The 17,142-nt window shown below is 33.8% G+C and overlaps 1 protein-coding gene across 11 annotated transcripts in view; it reads left to right on the top strand.

The window, feature by feature from the left end:
• CadN (neural cadherin) overlaps window positions 1–14,223 on the top strand; it is a 199,378-nt gene extending 185,155 nt beyond the window's left edge. For 7 of the 11 annotated variants that reach the window (XM_089465428.1, XM_089465427.1, XM_089465425.1 and 4 more), the window contains 5 exons: window positions 26–196; window positions 1,796–2,037; window positions 10,121–10,333; window positions 10,824–10,994; window positions 11,444–14,223. In XM_089465428.1, coding sequence (XP_089321554.1) covers window positions 26–196; window positions 1,796–2,037; window positions 10,121–10,333; window positions 10,824–10,994; window positions 11,444–11,565 — 919 coding nt within the window. In that variant the 3' untranslated portion in view covers window positions 11,566–14,223. Of the gene's footprint in view, window positions 1–25; window positions 197–1,795; window positions 2,038–6,716; window positions 6,956–10,120; window positions 10,334–10,823; window positions 10,995–11,443 lie in introns of all 11 variants that reach the window. The other 4 variants (XM_089465433.1, XM_089465434.1, XM_089465430.1 and 1 more) reach the window with 1 other exon arrangement.
• Window positions 14,224–17,142: the final 2,919 nt, after the last annotated feature.

The following is a 17,142-nucleotide window of genomic DNA, read 5'->3' as shown; positions in this document are numbered from 1 at the left end:
ATTTCTTTTCCTTCCCCCCCTGCAGTCTCGAGGGCAAACATCTGCCCCTGCCGCCGGCCATGAACGGCACGCAGTGGGGTCAGGCCACCATGGCACGCAACCTGGAGAAGGGCTGCCCCTCGAACAAGCCCTGCTCGAATGTCATTTGCCCCGATCCCTTCGAGTGTGTGGATCTTTGGAATGTCTATGAGTGCACGTAAGTTTATTTAGTTTCAATATCAAAGCTGTTTAAATTTCCACACACACACACACACATTCACACATTGCTCTCTTTTTTGTTACTCGTAATGAAAACCTTGACTTGGACTGCGTACAAGAAAAATGACTAAAAAACAAAAATAACCCAATGAAATTTTATTTATATTTAATAATACACGTAAAAATACAAAAAAATCCCAGTCATACAAAAATACCATACAGTTGAAAGATGCTGCATTTGTTAGGAAATGCGGCTTAAAAGGAATATTTCTTTTTTAAAAAAACTTTCACAAATACAAATGCCAAAAAAAAAAAAAATAAATAAATAAAAAAAAAAAATACAAAAAAAAATAATAAAAAACATAAAAAAAAAAATATATTGTAATTCTATAGGTTCATTAAATAAATCAAAATCAAAGCCACAATTCAAACTGTGTTCACGAAAAAGGACTGAAAAATAAAATTACTTGAAAGAAATACTTAATATTTAACCCACAAGAATAGACAGAGACCACAAATGAAAAGCCCCAAAAAATACCAAAATTCGTTGCACGACAATTGGCGGCCAACACTTGATAGGATTAATCAATTAAAGGCTATGCCAAAAATATAACACAGCAAAAAAAAAAAAAAAAAGTGAAGAGAAAAGTCGAATTTGTGCCAAGTCAACGGCAGCTTAGTGAACGTCAATCAATTGGCGTTGCCAGCCTGTTGATCAGGTCGCCTCCGTCTGCTACAGGGCACTAACGCACCCACACAACAGCACACACACAGATGCAAAAAATGAAACGGAGTTAGCGGGCGGCTGTTAACGTTGCGTGACAAATCAATCGGATTAGGTTTAGGGCAGGCACAAATCGATATGGTCTTGTCTCAATCACCTGAACGCAACTGTACATATTCACGCTATATATTTTTTTCCACCAGGCACCAGCTACACGAACACACACACTCACACACAAACACTACAGCATAGCATAGCAAGCGTTTATATATACATTTCTGTGGCATTTGGCAACACTGTCGAAGCGTGACGTTGCTTAGTTAACTTCCGCTTTCGCTGTTGGCTGAAAAATTTGCTGGCCCAGAGCAAACACGTTAAATGGCTGCAGCGGGCTAGTTTGCGAAACAGTTAGCAGTTAACGGCTAAGCAAGCGAGCAGCAATTACAATTAATTACACAAATAAACACTTGAACTTGATTACATATTTACGCTTTGATTAATTATCGATTTATCGCAACGTTTATGCGCAAATGGACTAACGGTTAAGCGCAGCTTATAGAGAAGACGTAAACTTAACTAAAACTAAAAAATAAACCTAACATATATATCAATTTCCCTATTAGCCAACTGAGTTTAAGTTTTACTCTTGAGTTATATATGCATTTTCTTATTGGCCTTCAGACTGGGCTTCGCCTTTCTTTTTGGTTCGCTAGACCCGTTTTTAAGCCAATTTGTATTTTCTGTTGCCATCAACTAAACACATTTCGTTGCCCCCAAAATACATACAGACCTATTTATATATATATATGTAAAGCCCATGTTAACTTACAATACACTTTCGACTATCGAATGCGATTGCTAATGTTAATTTAGTTGCGGCGAGGGACGCATCATGTCGCCCGACTCAAAGGGCTGCATGGATCGCAACGAATGCCTCGATATGCCCTGTATGAACGGTGCCACGTGCATCAATCTAGAGCCGCGTCTGCGCTATCGCTGCATCTGCCCCGATGGCTTCTGGGGCGAGAGCTGTGAGCTGGTTCAGGAGGGTCAGACCCTCAAGCTGAGCATGGGCGCCCTGGCGGCCATACTCGTTTGCCTGCTGATCATACTGAGTGAGCCAATTCAACCGTTACCTAATCTATATAAATATCTAGCTACAAATGCAACAACAACAACAACAAGCTCATATATTTATTACTATACTATACTATACTATTGAGTTAGCAATTAGTGCTTTAGCGCCTGCCTTTAGTTTAGTTAACTTCTTTTCCAATTATTAGCTGTGCAAATTCATTCATTCATATCAAATATCATATATCATATATCATATATCGTCTAGCATATACATACATACATTCCCAATTAAATCATATACTGGCTTTTCATTTGCCCCGCCCACTTGAAATATGTTGCCTCAATTGAAAACTCATTTGGTTCACATACATCATATTCGATATCATGCCCCATATACATATGTCAAATGCACAAAATCCAATCATTCCGCTACACATGCATCAATTCATTCATAAAACAAAAACCAAAACCAACAAAACAGAAAAAATACGGCTCACTGAATATTAAATTTATTTGATTTGCTTACAAAAAAGTAAATTCGACTCGGATCTTTATCAGCCGTGTGACTTTTGTATTTACTTGTGCTCCCAAAAATAAAAAAAATAAATACTGCATCTATCTATAGCAAAAAGCAATATATATATACATACATACACCATACACGTATGTATGTATATATTGTATGTATCTTTAGTTCTGTCATTTCACATTCATCTGCATTCCATCAACATCAATCGCTGTTAACGTTCAACATTTTGTTTATGGCACAAATTTTTGTTAACTGTTTCCACACAAATGTTCAATTCATAGTTGTCTTTCTGTCTCACTGTTTGTTCGTAATCGGTGTAAATATATACATATATATAAATATATAGTTCTTATAGCAAATTATACTTTAATGAATCTCAAGAAAATTGCCCACTCAAAAGGTATGTACTTACATAAATGTAGTTGCGTCTTTTAATAACAAATAATACAAATTCAAAAAAAAAAAAAATAATAATAATAATTATAATAATAATAATAATAATAATAATAATAATTAAATAAATAAAAATAAAAATAAAAATAAAAATAAAAAAAAATCGAATTCTATATTTTTGAAACTTAATAACTTCTATAAGTTCTTTTACAAATCAAAATATATTTAAAGTTTTTCGAATTTATATTCCTACACTTGTACTTGAATCATGACAATATATATGATTATACATTATAATTGATTTAAATTTTGCATTCAAGTTTTAAAAGTACCCGTAAATTGGGTAAATCTAGGTATTTCTATATTGTTTTGTTCCCAAGAGACAAACATAAATTATGGTAAATTAATGGGATCTATAATAATAAACTAGCTAAATTTTTAAAACATATACATAAAATATGTATGAAACGAGGAAGTCAATAGCAATTAAATCAATCAATTAATAATACAAGTTTTTCATTTTTTTTTTTTGGTACAAGTTCTTAAAATAATTTCGCTCTACTTGCGATATTCATTTATATATTTTTAATGTCTACTCAGGCTCTACCTTTCACACTCCAACTATCTAATACCAACTCAATTTGTGCAGACGAACAGACAGCAATTTCGCAAAAGCCACATTCCATTAGTCAATCTATAAATTTTTTTAAAATATAAAAATCTATATTTTCTAGACATTAACCAACTAACAACTAAACATAATGATGCGCCACAGAACAGTTTCTCTTTATGACATTGGATTACTGAGTATACAACTGAATAGCCCTCAATATCAATACATCAGGAGAATTATAATTTAATTGAACAGATTTCTTATGAAATATAACATAAATTGCGCTGCTCAGATATTTTTTGTAAGAGCTCTTGAAAAAATAATTAAGATAGGTCTTTAAGTGCACTTACTGAACACCGAAGGACTTGGCAATTTTTCCACACATATCACGTACTTTAGCTGTCACACACACACACACATATATATATACACATGGACACACACACAACCTCACACTATCTCACCTTGCGTATACTTTGTAAACTGCACTCAAAGAAACCAAGTACAGTGTGTCTTGAAGAGCTTAAATGCCTTCAGGTAAGATAATAAATGTGCAGTCAAAGATACACACACACACACACACTCGCACACACACAAAGCAGGCGCAGACAAGTGAAAGAGCAATGGCTGATTTTAGCTTTGGCATTTGGAAAAATCACGATGCACTAAATCCACTTGAGCAAACCGACGAATATGTAGTACAGCAGTCAGCCGGGAGTCAAGAGCGCTTACTTCTGACTTCAGCTGCCCTACTCTGACGTCGGCTGCCTCTGCTCCTTAGCTCAGCTTCCAGATCTGCGTTCTCAGTTCGCAGTCCTGCGGCTCGAACCGACAGTCAGTTTCATTTGGCAAGTCGCGCAAGGATTTGCGGACATTTCACATATACATTTATATACATACACACACACATACATACATATACATATATATTTATTTCTTCTTCTTCCATCTACTGCTTATAGCAAATTTTTCGGCTGCTGCCTGTAAGATTTTCTTCTTTTTAAATACAACTTAAGAGCATTTTCCGCTGCGTAGCCAAGTGTACGCTTCAACACACATATAAATACACACACACACACACCCACACACACGCACACTCACGCATACAGTTCAAGTTTAGAGCAAACATTTTGTAGGTAAATAATGTTCAAAGAAGTGGAATACGAGGTTAAAAAAACTAAAACTGTTTGAATGGGCATTTTACACACACAGATGCCCTGTACAAAAGTGAGATTGCTATGCTGACTGGTATAGAATAATCATCATTTAAAAATGAAATTATATTAGAAATAAATTATTTTGAATTTAACATATATAAAGTAAATGCAAATATTTATAGAATTAGATAAAAACAAATTATTTTTATGTTTTGTTTATTCACCTACGTAAACTCAAAACAGCTCTGCGAATAATAATCGAACATGATATATCTTATATATCATAATCGAACATGATATATCCTATATATCATAACCGTATATATATTTTCAGATATTTATTTAGGAATTCGAAAAAATTTAAAGCGAATTTCCAGTAAATTCTGAAAAGAAAACAAACATTGCAAAATAAATATCAAATTTAAGCTAGCCTTTGTCACTATCACACCCTATTTCAAGCATTTGCCTTATCTACAGGGTATCGCAAGAAATTGTTTCATGCCAACTCTAAGTAAAACTTAATGGCGTAAAATATGGCAAAGTTTAGCCCAACAACTGGACAAGCCCGAAAACTTTATATATATATACATATGTGTGTGCATGTCTGTCTGTATGTATATACTCTATATCAAAACGCCCAGCTTTTGATCAGCTTCAACTACGCACTTGGGAGCAATCACTAAAAGGCGCAGCGCAAAAAACTATGCAACACTTTTTTGCCTTTTGCTGCTGTCGCTGATTTAGTGTGAAAGTTTTAGCTTTGGCCTCTGCTTGGTTGCCTCACCTCCCCCACCACCCACTCTTGCCGCTGCCGACGCCCGCTGTGCGGCGCTTTTGTGCGATTTGTTGGCTCGTTGGTCAAGAAGTCTCTGGTATTTGCCAATAATCGTCAATATATCAAAAGTGTCTTATGTCTGCATTTGAAAAGTATTCAGCCGCAAAGTCTGTTGACTTTCCCGCTGCTTCTTTTTCTCTCCATTTTGTTATCAGTTCTGATTCATGCATGGGACAAAATTTTGGAGACAAACAAATTTTTTTTCCCTACTTTTGATGGCATTGTGTTTGCATTTCGCGCACAGCTGAGAATAGAAGCAGCTAAGTGGAAAATGAAATGAAAATCAAGAGCTAAAGTTTTTGACAATTTGAAAAAAAAAGAAGTGTTTTAGGATCTCCCCAATAATAATCGCTTTGAAAACTTTGCGTTAATAGCTTTTCAGCACTCTTGCAAATTTCGAATGCAAAGTGAATGTCAAACTGTGTCTAGGTTACAGTTGAGGGTGAACTCCAAGAGCCAAGCCAGCAGCTGTCAATTGTAGGTTGAGGTTAAACTAATCAAAACAAAACTTAAGCAAGTGCCAAATGCATTCAAAATGTCAAACGCAACACACGCCGAAAACTTTATTCAATTCTATCAACAACAAGTGCATAATAATAATCATAAAACAAGAAACAAACAAACAAAAACACACACAAGTGTGAGACAAAAGTGCACTTAGGAAATCTCTCAGCACACACGCAAATGCATAAAGTTTGCAGCAAAAAACAAAACTGAAAATTGTGAATGGAAATGCGCCAAAGCGTAAAATAATAACAGCAAACGTAACAAAAACCAACAACAAACGAACATTCTTTAAGACACTTTTTGACACTTGTGTGCTCAACGGAAAATTTACATTTTCATAACTGCGACCGAAAAAGTGTTGGATAAGTTTTACGATGCATAAAACAAAGAGTAACAAAAAAAAAAAAAAAAAAACAAAAAAAGAAAAAATATCATGTCTGTGGGTAACTTTACAACACTTTGAGCACAACTATCACACATTGCCTTGCATGATGTACAACAAATTTTGAATAATCTCTTTTTTTATTTTTGTTTTCCAACACTGTTTATTTTCCATATATATACTCTTATATATGTAAATGTAAACCAACACACTCAACTCTACACCCAACTTGAACGTTACGTTACGTTACGTTCGCGTTACGTTATATTATATATTGCGGTCGTGTCGTTGTCACGTTTAGCTGCCCTGCGGGCTATAAAGTCTCTGGCAGCAGTTGCGTCAACGAAAACGAATGCCTCCTGTACCCCTGCCGCAACGGGGGCCGCTGTCGCGATCATCAGCCGCCCAAGAAGTATGAATGCCATTGTCCTCTGGGCTTCACCGGCATGCACTGCGAACTGGAATTATTGGCCTCGGGGGTGTTGACACCATCCCGTGATTTCATTATTGCCCTGGTACTCTGTCTCAGCACGCTGCTACGTAAGTATCTCGCCCTCTCTCTCTCTCTCTCTATATATATATATGTGAATGCCAAGGCTAAGCCGGGCAATATGCCGGAGCTTAAGGTTAAGTAGCTTTAAGCAAATATGCTTAGTATTTGAGTGGAAGCGAGTCTGCGACGTGAGTACGTTGGCAACGAAATATGCATGGCCAGAATATCATAATTTATACTAAATTAAATATATATATTAAATTGTTTAGCTTGCAATGCTCACTAAATATTGTATCTCAGCTTTTGTCTATATATGTATATAATTAATTTGCAATACTTAATATTTCATTATTGTTTCCCAAATAACAGAAACCTACGTCTTATATTGTATGTATATAAATACTAAATTAGAATACCTACTAAATTGTCTAGCTTAAATTACATAATCAATATTCTATCTTAACTTTTGACTATGCTTTCAGCTTTTTTTTTCTGTGATTTCTAAAAATTATTATTTAATTATTATTGTTTTTACAATGACATAAATTTATATACAGTGGAATACGGTTATAACGACACTCAAGCGACCGAGCAAAAACAAATATTTATTTTTTTTATTTTTCTTTTTACCGTGGTCATTTTCTTAATAGGTTTTACCGTAAAACAATTTAATCTTTTAATTAAAACAAAAGAATTGTATAAATTTATTTAATTGGTATTGCAGTTTGCCTCTCTCTCTCTCTCTGTCTCTCTCTCTCTCTGTCTCTGTCTCTCTGTCTCTGTCTTGGCAGCATTTGTGTCGCTGCTACGCACCTAAGCAAGGGTACTGATCACTGATAAACACATACATATATTTGTCATTATTTCGCTGTCTTTTATAGCCGGTGAATGACTAAAAAATAAAAAATAAAAAAATCAAAATAGCCGGGATAAGCAGATTGTCGTTAAAAGCGGAAACGTAGCGGAGGCTCTCTCATATAAGTTTGTATGGGGATCAAGGCAGACATCGAATTCTCGGTTAAACGCTTTAAGCGGAGTCGTTATAACCGGATTCTACTGTATATATAACTTCATTTGACTATGCATTATTCGCGCTCTATCGCATTTAATCCCCTTACATTATTGCCTCGATTCATGTTCAATTTGTGTAATCGCATTAAAGACAGAATATAAATGTTAATTTTCCATTTTTGGAATTTTATGGCTCTTGTAGGCAGCTTAAACGGCGGCATGCATATGTCATTTAAATATTTATGAAATCGCCGAGGCCTGGAAATTAATTAAGCCATACATTTACCAATTGGGCCACGCCCAGAAAAAAAGGAAAATAAAAAGCCTTATACGAATCAGGGACAGAGGCAGAGACAGATGCCGTGAGGCAAGCATCAAAAGTCATTTCCGTAAATTACATGCGGCCGACCGATGCAAATAAATTAAAGTTTATTGAACACGCGAAGCGAATATATGTACGTATGTACATATATGTGTGTGTGGAGAGTTTTCGCAAAATGTCAACTGTAGAGTGGAGAGAAAGCTAAAGAGAAATGCGAATTTGAGTAACACAATAATTGCAATTACGCGACGTCCATTTCAGCCAATGCCAGCTGCTAGGCAAAAGTTTTGTTTTGTTTGTTGTCTGTCCGCCTCTCTCTTTCTCTCTCTCTCTCTCTCTCTCTCTCTCTCTCACTCGCCTTCTCGCTGTCTCTCTTTGACATTCAAGAGCCCGCAGCAAATTACTTGGGGGCCAAAACTTCTACGGCTGCTCAGTCGCAATAAGTCGAAAAACTTTACGCTGTGCAACAGATGCTGCAATATGTTGAAGCAACGCGCACACGAAATTAGAAAATAGCAGCAAAAGAAACGAAACAACAGCCAAAAGCAATGTGAGCTAAGCAAAATGAAACGAATGCCAAAAGCACACAACAAGTTGGTCCGAATAAAGCAAGGACAATATCAACTGCCTCCTGCTGCCTCCTGCCTGCTGCCTGCTGCCTCCTGCAGCCTGACTGTCGACTTTGCCTGCAGCTCGATTTTGCCATTTTGGCTAGCAATTTTCGGCTGGCACTGTGGCAGTTACAGTTACAGCTGCCAACTGTAGACAAAGCGAGTGAAAGACAGAAGGCATAGAGGGGGGAGTCGAGCGAGAGCGGAAGTGAGAGCAAAGCAAAATCTGGGACAGTGTGCGCCATATTTGTTTGCTCATTTTACTGCGCTAATGTTAAGAGGCATAACAGTTTGATCATGCCACGTGAAACGAAACTGAAACCAAGTTGAGCGAGCTTACAAAATTAAATATCAAAATTGAATTGAAAGTTTTAGCCCAACTAGTAAATAAAATCAAGATATCTTCGTTCAGACTTAGATCTAAATTTCATAACAAAATTGCAAGGACTAATATTAGTTACTGATGACATATTTAGAGTAAATCTAAGAAGGCTGCTTCACATAATCATTATATTTATGTAGCACAGTGGACAGGTTATAAATTAGGATCTCCAATTTCTCACACCCATCAATCTAGATAATATATCACTGTCTTCAGGTATATATTTCAAACAGCTCTTAAAATATACAGATCTAGTCTTTATAGTAAGGTCTTATAGTCATATTGAAAAAGTGTTTCACATCTTCATTTGATTTCTGAACAAATCTCATATAACTTCAACTATTAACTAACAAAACAATTCTTACTCTATCTAAATTACGTATACCCTACATCGGCCCGCTTTCTTCTAGGGTATACGCACTTTGGCATTCAGCATATTATTATACACTTTTATATCCGTTTTTTCTTCTTTACCATTTTCTTTTATTTATTTTTTTTAAAAGGCCGCATATATATAAGAATATCTATATATACATGCATAAACATAAATATGTATATATATTGCTTATTGCACATTTTTTGCCATTACTTGCCTTTCTATTTATTTTCCATTTTTTATTTTTATTCCAAGAATTTAATTAAGAGCCTTTTTTGCAATTGTAAAGCGCGCAAGGATCGCAAATTTTATTTCAAATATTTTTCCGCAAAATTGCTTAAGTTCAGTTTGGCATTCAAGCGACTCACTTTGCATGCCCCAAATAATATTTATATTTGCCTTTAATATAATCGTAGCTGCACAAATTGTTGTTGCATTTCATATAGCTAGGTACTAAAATGCTGGCATAATTTTCGTGTCTAATGAGAATATTTTTGCTTATTCACACAGTACTCGTTCTCGTATTTGTGGTCTACAATCGACGGCGCGAGGCGCATATCAAATATCCGGGACCCGACGACGATGTCCGCGAGAATATTATCAATTATGATGATGAGGGCGGCGGCGAGGATGACATGACCGCCTTTGATATAACGCCACTGCAGATACCAATCGGCGGACCCATGCCGCCCGAATTGGCGCCCATGAAAATGCCAATTATGTGTAAGTATTTTTAATATCCATTAACGCCAGTGGTAAGACCTGAATGAAATCTTTTGAAAAAAAAAAAAAAAAACGCTCAAAACGTAAATCAACATAAAATGCCGCAAGCTTTTCAGTTGATTGAAAGTGTAAATTCGCTCAAATTAAAGTTTCTGGTGCGTATAACAGATAACTGTTAAAAGTTTTCAGTGAATTTGAATAGAGATAGAGAATTATATTATATTAAAAAAGAACTCTGACTACTTTTATGCCAGTAAAAAATGTTTCTTTATGCTCTGATACAGAATATTTAATAGATTTCCAACTCAGCATTCTAATTATATTTACAGCTGCTTAAAAAACTGTAAAATTTGCTTCACTGAACAAGTTGAGATTAAAAATTTATTAAATATAAATTCTAATTTTAATTTTGTTTATTCCGAAATTATTTCTCGCTATATTTTAATAAAATTTTATTAAATACATATATTTTTTCTACATTTTATTATAGATCCCGTGATGACGCTGATGCCCGGCCAGGAGCCCAATGTGGGCATGTTCATTGAGGAGCATAAAAAGCGCGCCGATGGCGATCCAAATGCCCCGCCCTTCGATGATTTGCGCAATTATGCGTATGAGGGCGGCGGCAGCACAGCCGGTTCGCTTAGCTCATTGGCCTCAGGTGGGTTAACACTTATCGACATACATATGCATATACACATATATATGTATATAGATAGATTATATGATTAGCATTTATAACAGCTCACCATGACTAGATTTTGCACCCAATATTACGCGGCAAATGCCACAACAACAAACGCATTGTAGCTGATGTGCTTGCTGTATCCCCAACAATGTATGCTACACAAAGTAGTTCCAGATGTTAGCAGAACTCGTCTTTGACTTAAATTATTTTATTTTTTGACATTTGCAGCACGGCAGCAAGGCTCAAAAACCGCTGAATATTGGGTGTAAAATTAAGTAAATACCAGAAAAATACCAAATATATCACTCGAACTACATTATTTTATTTACAAATATTGAAAGCCCTATCTGTCATATTTATTCACATTTCCCATATGGCGACCCGCGTATAACACTTTATGTTTTCTGTTATATTCTTTCCAGGCACCGACGATGAGCAGCAGGAGTACGACTACCTCGGCGCCTGGGGTCCGCGTTTCGACAAGCTGGCCAATATGTATGGCCCCGAAGCGCCCAATCCACATAATACCGAGCTCGAATTGTAAGTCTCCAGCCATAAAGTCAAAAGAGAAGCGAGGCAAAGCAGAAGATCACGAGATGCGTGAGGCAAACGCAGTTGAATAGCCACAAAAGTTGCATTTAAAAATTCTACTATTGAGGTTAGGCAAAATCAAATAGCGAAACGATTTTCCAGCTCAACTCGAAACAACACAAAGAAGCGCAACCAAAGAAGCATGGCAAAAAGAAAACTAAAAAGGAAACCTAAGCTAAACGAAAAACTAAACAATTCAAGAGATTAAACAGAAGTGAAAATTACATTGAAAAAAAAAAAAAAAAATCAAACACATTTGACACGTGAAATGACATTTGTAAAAAATACTTCATCAGCATTTAAATTTAACAATTATTATAATTAATTTATTAAGTGTGTGTAGAGAGAGAAAGAAAAAGATAAAGTGAGAAAGAAACGCTAAAATTCGGTTGGCAGAATTTTTTGAGAAATTTTTAAAGAATCTGAGTATTGGAGCAGAGCATACCAAAGTTTAGTTTAGGCCGAAAAAAAAGAAAACAACTTTATTTTGTGTGAAAATGAAAAATGGAATATAAACATTTTTTATATACATTTGTTGTGCATATTATTTTTTAGGTTTTGCGATATACTCGTATGTAATTATGATTATGATTTTTATTTTAAGTGATCTATATAAATAATTTTAAGTACTCTTTAGTTTTTATTTCTTTGGCTAAGAGAAAAGTCAAGTTTATTTCTTAAGTTGATTTAAACAATGAGTATTATATTGTTTTTGAGTTCGACTAACTGTTTAAGATTTTACAATTAAAGAACATAATTAAAATTTACATAAAGGAATACCCAAAGACTGTTTTCGTTCCATCATAACAAGTACATATATACACAAAACAAAACAAAAAATACATTTATAAATAAATTTAAAGAAAAAACACAATTTTAACTGGCATATGACGGGGCGTTACAAAAAGGAAAAATACTAAAAGAGAAAAACGAAATCGAAAAGTAATTCGAAATACCCGTTTTTTCGAAGACAAAAACACATCTCATGAAGAAAATACTCCTAAATGATATTCTAAAAAAAAAAGAAACTTAAGCTAAAATGAAAAACGAAAATCGTGTCGAGCAGCAGCTGAAGACAATTAAAAGAAAAAGAAAGTTTACCTTTAGACGAACTTAGCGCAATTGATATAATTAAATGGAAATACTGAAAAGAAAAAAAAAAAAAAAAAGAAAAAGAAAAGAAATTTATAAGAAAATCGTATAATGATAAAGCAAAGTATTTTACATTGTATATATTATTAGTTTTTAGCACGTAAAAACTGAAAAAAAGAAAAATTAATTAAAAGCATATGAAATTGGTAGCAGAACCTAAAAAAGTCTTATTAAGTCATTTAAACTAGAAAACGATTCAAGACGAGGGCAGCAGATAGCAGACACCATTCGAGCAGGAATATATATATATATATAATTAATTATATATATAAAAAGCAAAAGCAAACACATTTCATATAAATATATACAAATATACTACTCGTACAAAAAATAATAAAAGTAAAAGAAAACCAACTGCATTTAAAACTAAACTTTTTCCACACGACAAAATACAGAGAGAGAAAATTTTACACAAAAATATTTTCAGTTTTTTATTTTTTAAAATATTTTATACAGGTTTTTTCTATAGGTTTTTCGTTCTCCACAGTGCAATTTAATATAATCATAACAATAATAATCCAAATGTTTATTGTTTCATTTGATCGCATATATAGCATATACCATGTAGTTGATTATATATAGACGAGGGAAGTGAACAGATAAAGCTAACCAATTGGAAAGCCAAATCTTTGTTGATTTTCATGTGTTATTATTTTCATTCAATTCTGTTTGTGCATTAATGAGTCAGCCAAGTTTAACAATTGAACCGTAAGTACAGAAAAAATAATATTTATTATAAAATTACACTGCAAGAAAACAAGTGCATGCATGAATCATAGCGTTTTCCAGGCGAACTGCCCAAATTCCTAAACAATTTTGTTTTGATTTTATTTATCAGAAAACAAAAGGAAAAATATATACACAAAAACAAAACACATACTGCAACTCGAGTTGACTATTGAAAAGTGCAAAGATTTTAACGTAATTGTTAAACCATACAGCGAAAGAAATATTAAAGAAAACAAAACTAAATATTTAAAAATAATGAAGAAAACAAAATAACTACAAATAAATGCAACACTTTGCTGTACTTGTTTCCAATTCAAGACAATTTTTAAAGCACATTAATTAACTGTTACAAAAATATATACAAAATAAAGAAAAAAAAAAAAAAAAAAAAAAAAAAAACAATATAAAAATCTAGCTACAGCAACAAGAGGGAAAAGAGTATTTTCTATTCGACTTCGGGGCTGCATAAATATATTTTGCAAAAAATAAAAATAAAAACAAAACACAAGACAGTAAAAAAAATTTAAACACTTTTAACAAATCTTTAAAAACACTGCCAATTTAACAATATTATTTTCGAAAAGACTTCAGCAAAGTAAAATTTAATGGAAATTCAACGAAAATTAATTTTAAATATAATTTGCTTATTTCGGCAAAAAAGAGTTTTCGGTTTAACTATTTACATACCTTTGCATAAGTATATTAATTAGAAATAAATATAAAATAAAAATCTACTTTATAATTATGAAACAAATTGCAGTCGAAAACCAAAATAGTTATCAAATATTTTATATTGAGAGCAGCAGAAAAAAATAAGAAGTTCTTGGTGGAGCGCAAAATACATTATATAATCATTTACACGATATTTGTTATATATTTTGTAACGTAAGTTAGAGGCATATACACACACACATACATATATAATTAATAAACACAACCCTAGCATTCATATAAAGAAAAATCCAGATATATACACTCACACACACACACATGCGAGGCATCATACTATTTGATAACTATGTATTTATAATGTATGCATTTTTTACCAACAACAACAACAACAACCACAATTCTATTTAAAGCGCATTCTTCCCATTGAGTCAAATGAAATGGAAAACCAGAAAAACAGTAAAGCGAAAACCGAAAACCCGATTTCAAATGCAGTTTTAGATAAAAATTTGCATATAAGTACATTATTATGTAAAACCACATAAATATACAGTAAAAATAATAATAAAAAAAAAAGTAAAATAAAACAAGAACATTAAAAATAACAAAATGGAAACTAGTATTAACAAGAAAAAATTTATGAATAAATTACGAGTAATATTTAAAGAAAAAAAAAAAGCTAAAATGGAAAGCGAGCAAATGCAAATGCAAACAATTCCCATGGCAATTGCAATGCGAAAACTACATGGAAAACAGATGGAAAAACCAGTTGATAATTATGAAAAATTGTGGGAAATTATGTAAGAGCCGGCGGCAGTCGAGCGCCTGGGAAATCTTAAGTTAAGGCAAATTATACACTCACTCACACATACACACTTACATATATATACAAAGACATACACATAAACACACATACATACACACATTTATACAAACAACAACAACTGCAATTATATTAAACGAAACTTATTATAAAAGCAACAAAATGCATAAAAAAAAAGAAAAGTGAAAAAAATAAAATAAAAAAACAAAAAAGAAACTAAATAAAGAATCTGTAACGTTATATGAAAAACAAATTAAAATGCATTTTACTTTTAATGGCGCAAGGGTTGAAAGGGATTTTTAGGTGTTTCTCCGTTGAGTTGGCTAAAAGAGGGGAAATAGTATTAAGAATAAAGGTAAGAAATTCAAAGTGTAAAGAGCTAAATGCCACGACTTGTAAGAGCTAGCAATTATAAGTCCCTGATGCAATTAAAAAGTATAAAAAATACTAAAGATGTAAAGGAGTATGAGGAATACATAGGTAGGTTTAAAAAAAATCACACGGCCTTTGTTCGCTATAAATTGAAATGAATCAATACTATTAATCAGGTACCATACTTATATAATATGTTGAGCTTTGATATAAAATTTAGACAAACAAGTAAGAACGTTGCAGTCGGGCGATACCGATTGCAGAAGACTCATTCACAGCCCAAACGCTGTCAACCAGAGTATATAGTGCAATTTTCAAGTCTAGTGCGCAACAAAAAACAGGGCATGATCCCATTTAAAATGGGAAAATCATCGATAGCTATTGCTATGATCATTGCATAATTGCATTCAAATTACATGCATATGTATATAATTTATACAATTTTGACTTTTAATAATATACATGTATTTATATCCATATATTGGATACCGGCTTCAAGCTAGCAGCAGATCAGCGCGATTTTACTATACATGTGCACACACTCATCGTCTATTCTATGCGTACAGACAGAAGCGCGCCTTTTCTCACATTCTTAGAATTTCGATTGATTTCTGGACTTTCTAGCCGTTACTGTAGTTTTGTCTGATGACGCTCTCTTATTAAGCTATTCTATTTTAGCAGCTGAGTGCTCGAGCAAAGCAATGGCGCGGGTGCTAAGGGCGACGCAAGTAACGTTAGAGTAGGGAGGTTCGAACCTCTACTATGTTTTTTTTTTTTTCATACATTTTTCGTTTTTTATAAAATAGATATTTTATTGGGAAGGTGCGAGCTTGACTGAATGGCACTTAATACTTTTCATTTTCTTAGTCGAATAATTTTATAAGTTTAAATTTGTTTCTTCTTAAATAGCCCTCAAATACATATATGCAAATACATACATATGTATATATGTAAGTCTGCACGCATAGCATCAAGCATTCCAGCCTTATACACGCGCTCATTTGTATGTGTGTATGTATGCACACATAAATGCGTACTCTAGCATATTCTAAGAATCTCGTTGCGATTGATTTGTCTTTGCATTGTTTTTGAATTTCCAGCCACCACTCTGGCTTTTCTTTGCTATGTGGCGTCATAACAATAATGTGATTTCGTTTTAACTTCTATTGATCGAAACGACGCGGTGGTGCTGTAGGCTGAAGCGCCGACGACCATTATTTTAGCTATTTTGACAAACATGCTGTTTGGGTTGGGTGCGAGTTCAAATCCCGCGGAAAACACTTTTTTGTAAATTGCAAATTTTTGTTATTTTAGCTTCTTTTAAATTTTTTTAAATTCATAAAAATGTTTCCTTTTGTATTATGAATATCTATTAAGCTTATTTATATGTACAAATGCATAAATAGATGGCTGACGCATATAAATGTCGCGATACGGGCACTGTAAATGCCGATTGCCACGCCCCTAGTGGCCGTCGACTCCTCAATTTTAGCCAGTTCTTAGAACGAGTAACCGGTTACCTAAATGCAAAATTTGAATTCTTACGCTCAAAAAATGTGAAAATTACAGGGTATTTTTCGATATGCCACGCCCCTAAAGAGGCTTAAAAATTATTTTTGGGGCATCGATAGAGGAGGCTACCAGTAACTTAACTATCCAAATTTGAAGCTTCTAGCTCTTAAATTGTAGGAGATATAAACTTTTGCGGTTTGCCACGCCCCCTATGGGCGGACATATATCTACCATAGCTCGTTGGACTTGGGTGATCAACCCGCGTATATGTAC

The sequence above is a fragment of the Drosophila arizonae genome, chromosome 3 (assembly GCF_054131065.1).
Source record: "Drosophila arizonae isolate 15081-1271.41 chromosome 3, UAZ_ARI_1.0, whole genome shotgun sequence".
In the NCBI taxonomy this organism is placed as follows: domain Eukaryota; kingdom Metazoa; phylum Arthropoda; class Insecta; order Diptera; family Drosophilidae; genus Drosophila; species Drosophila arizonae.
Note: the sequence above shows the minus strand (reverse complement) of the source record. Positions and strands in the feature narration are given on the sequence as shown.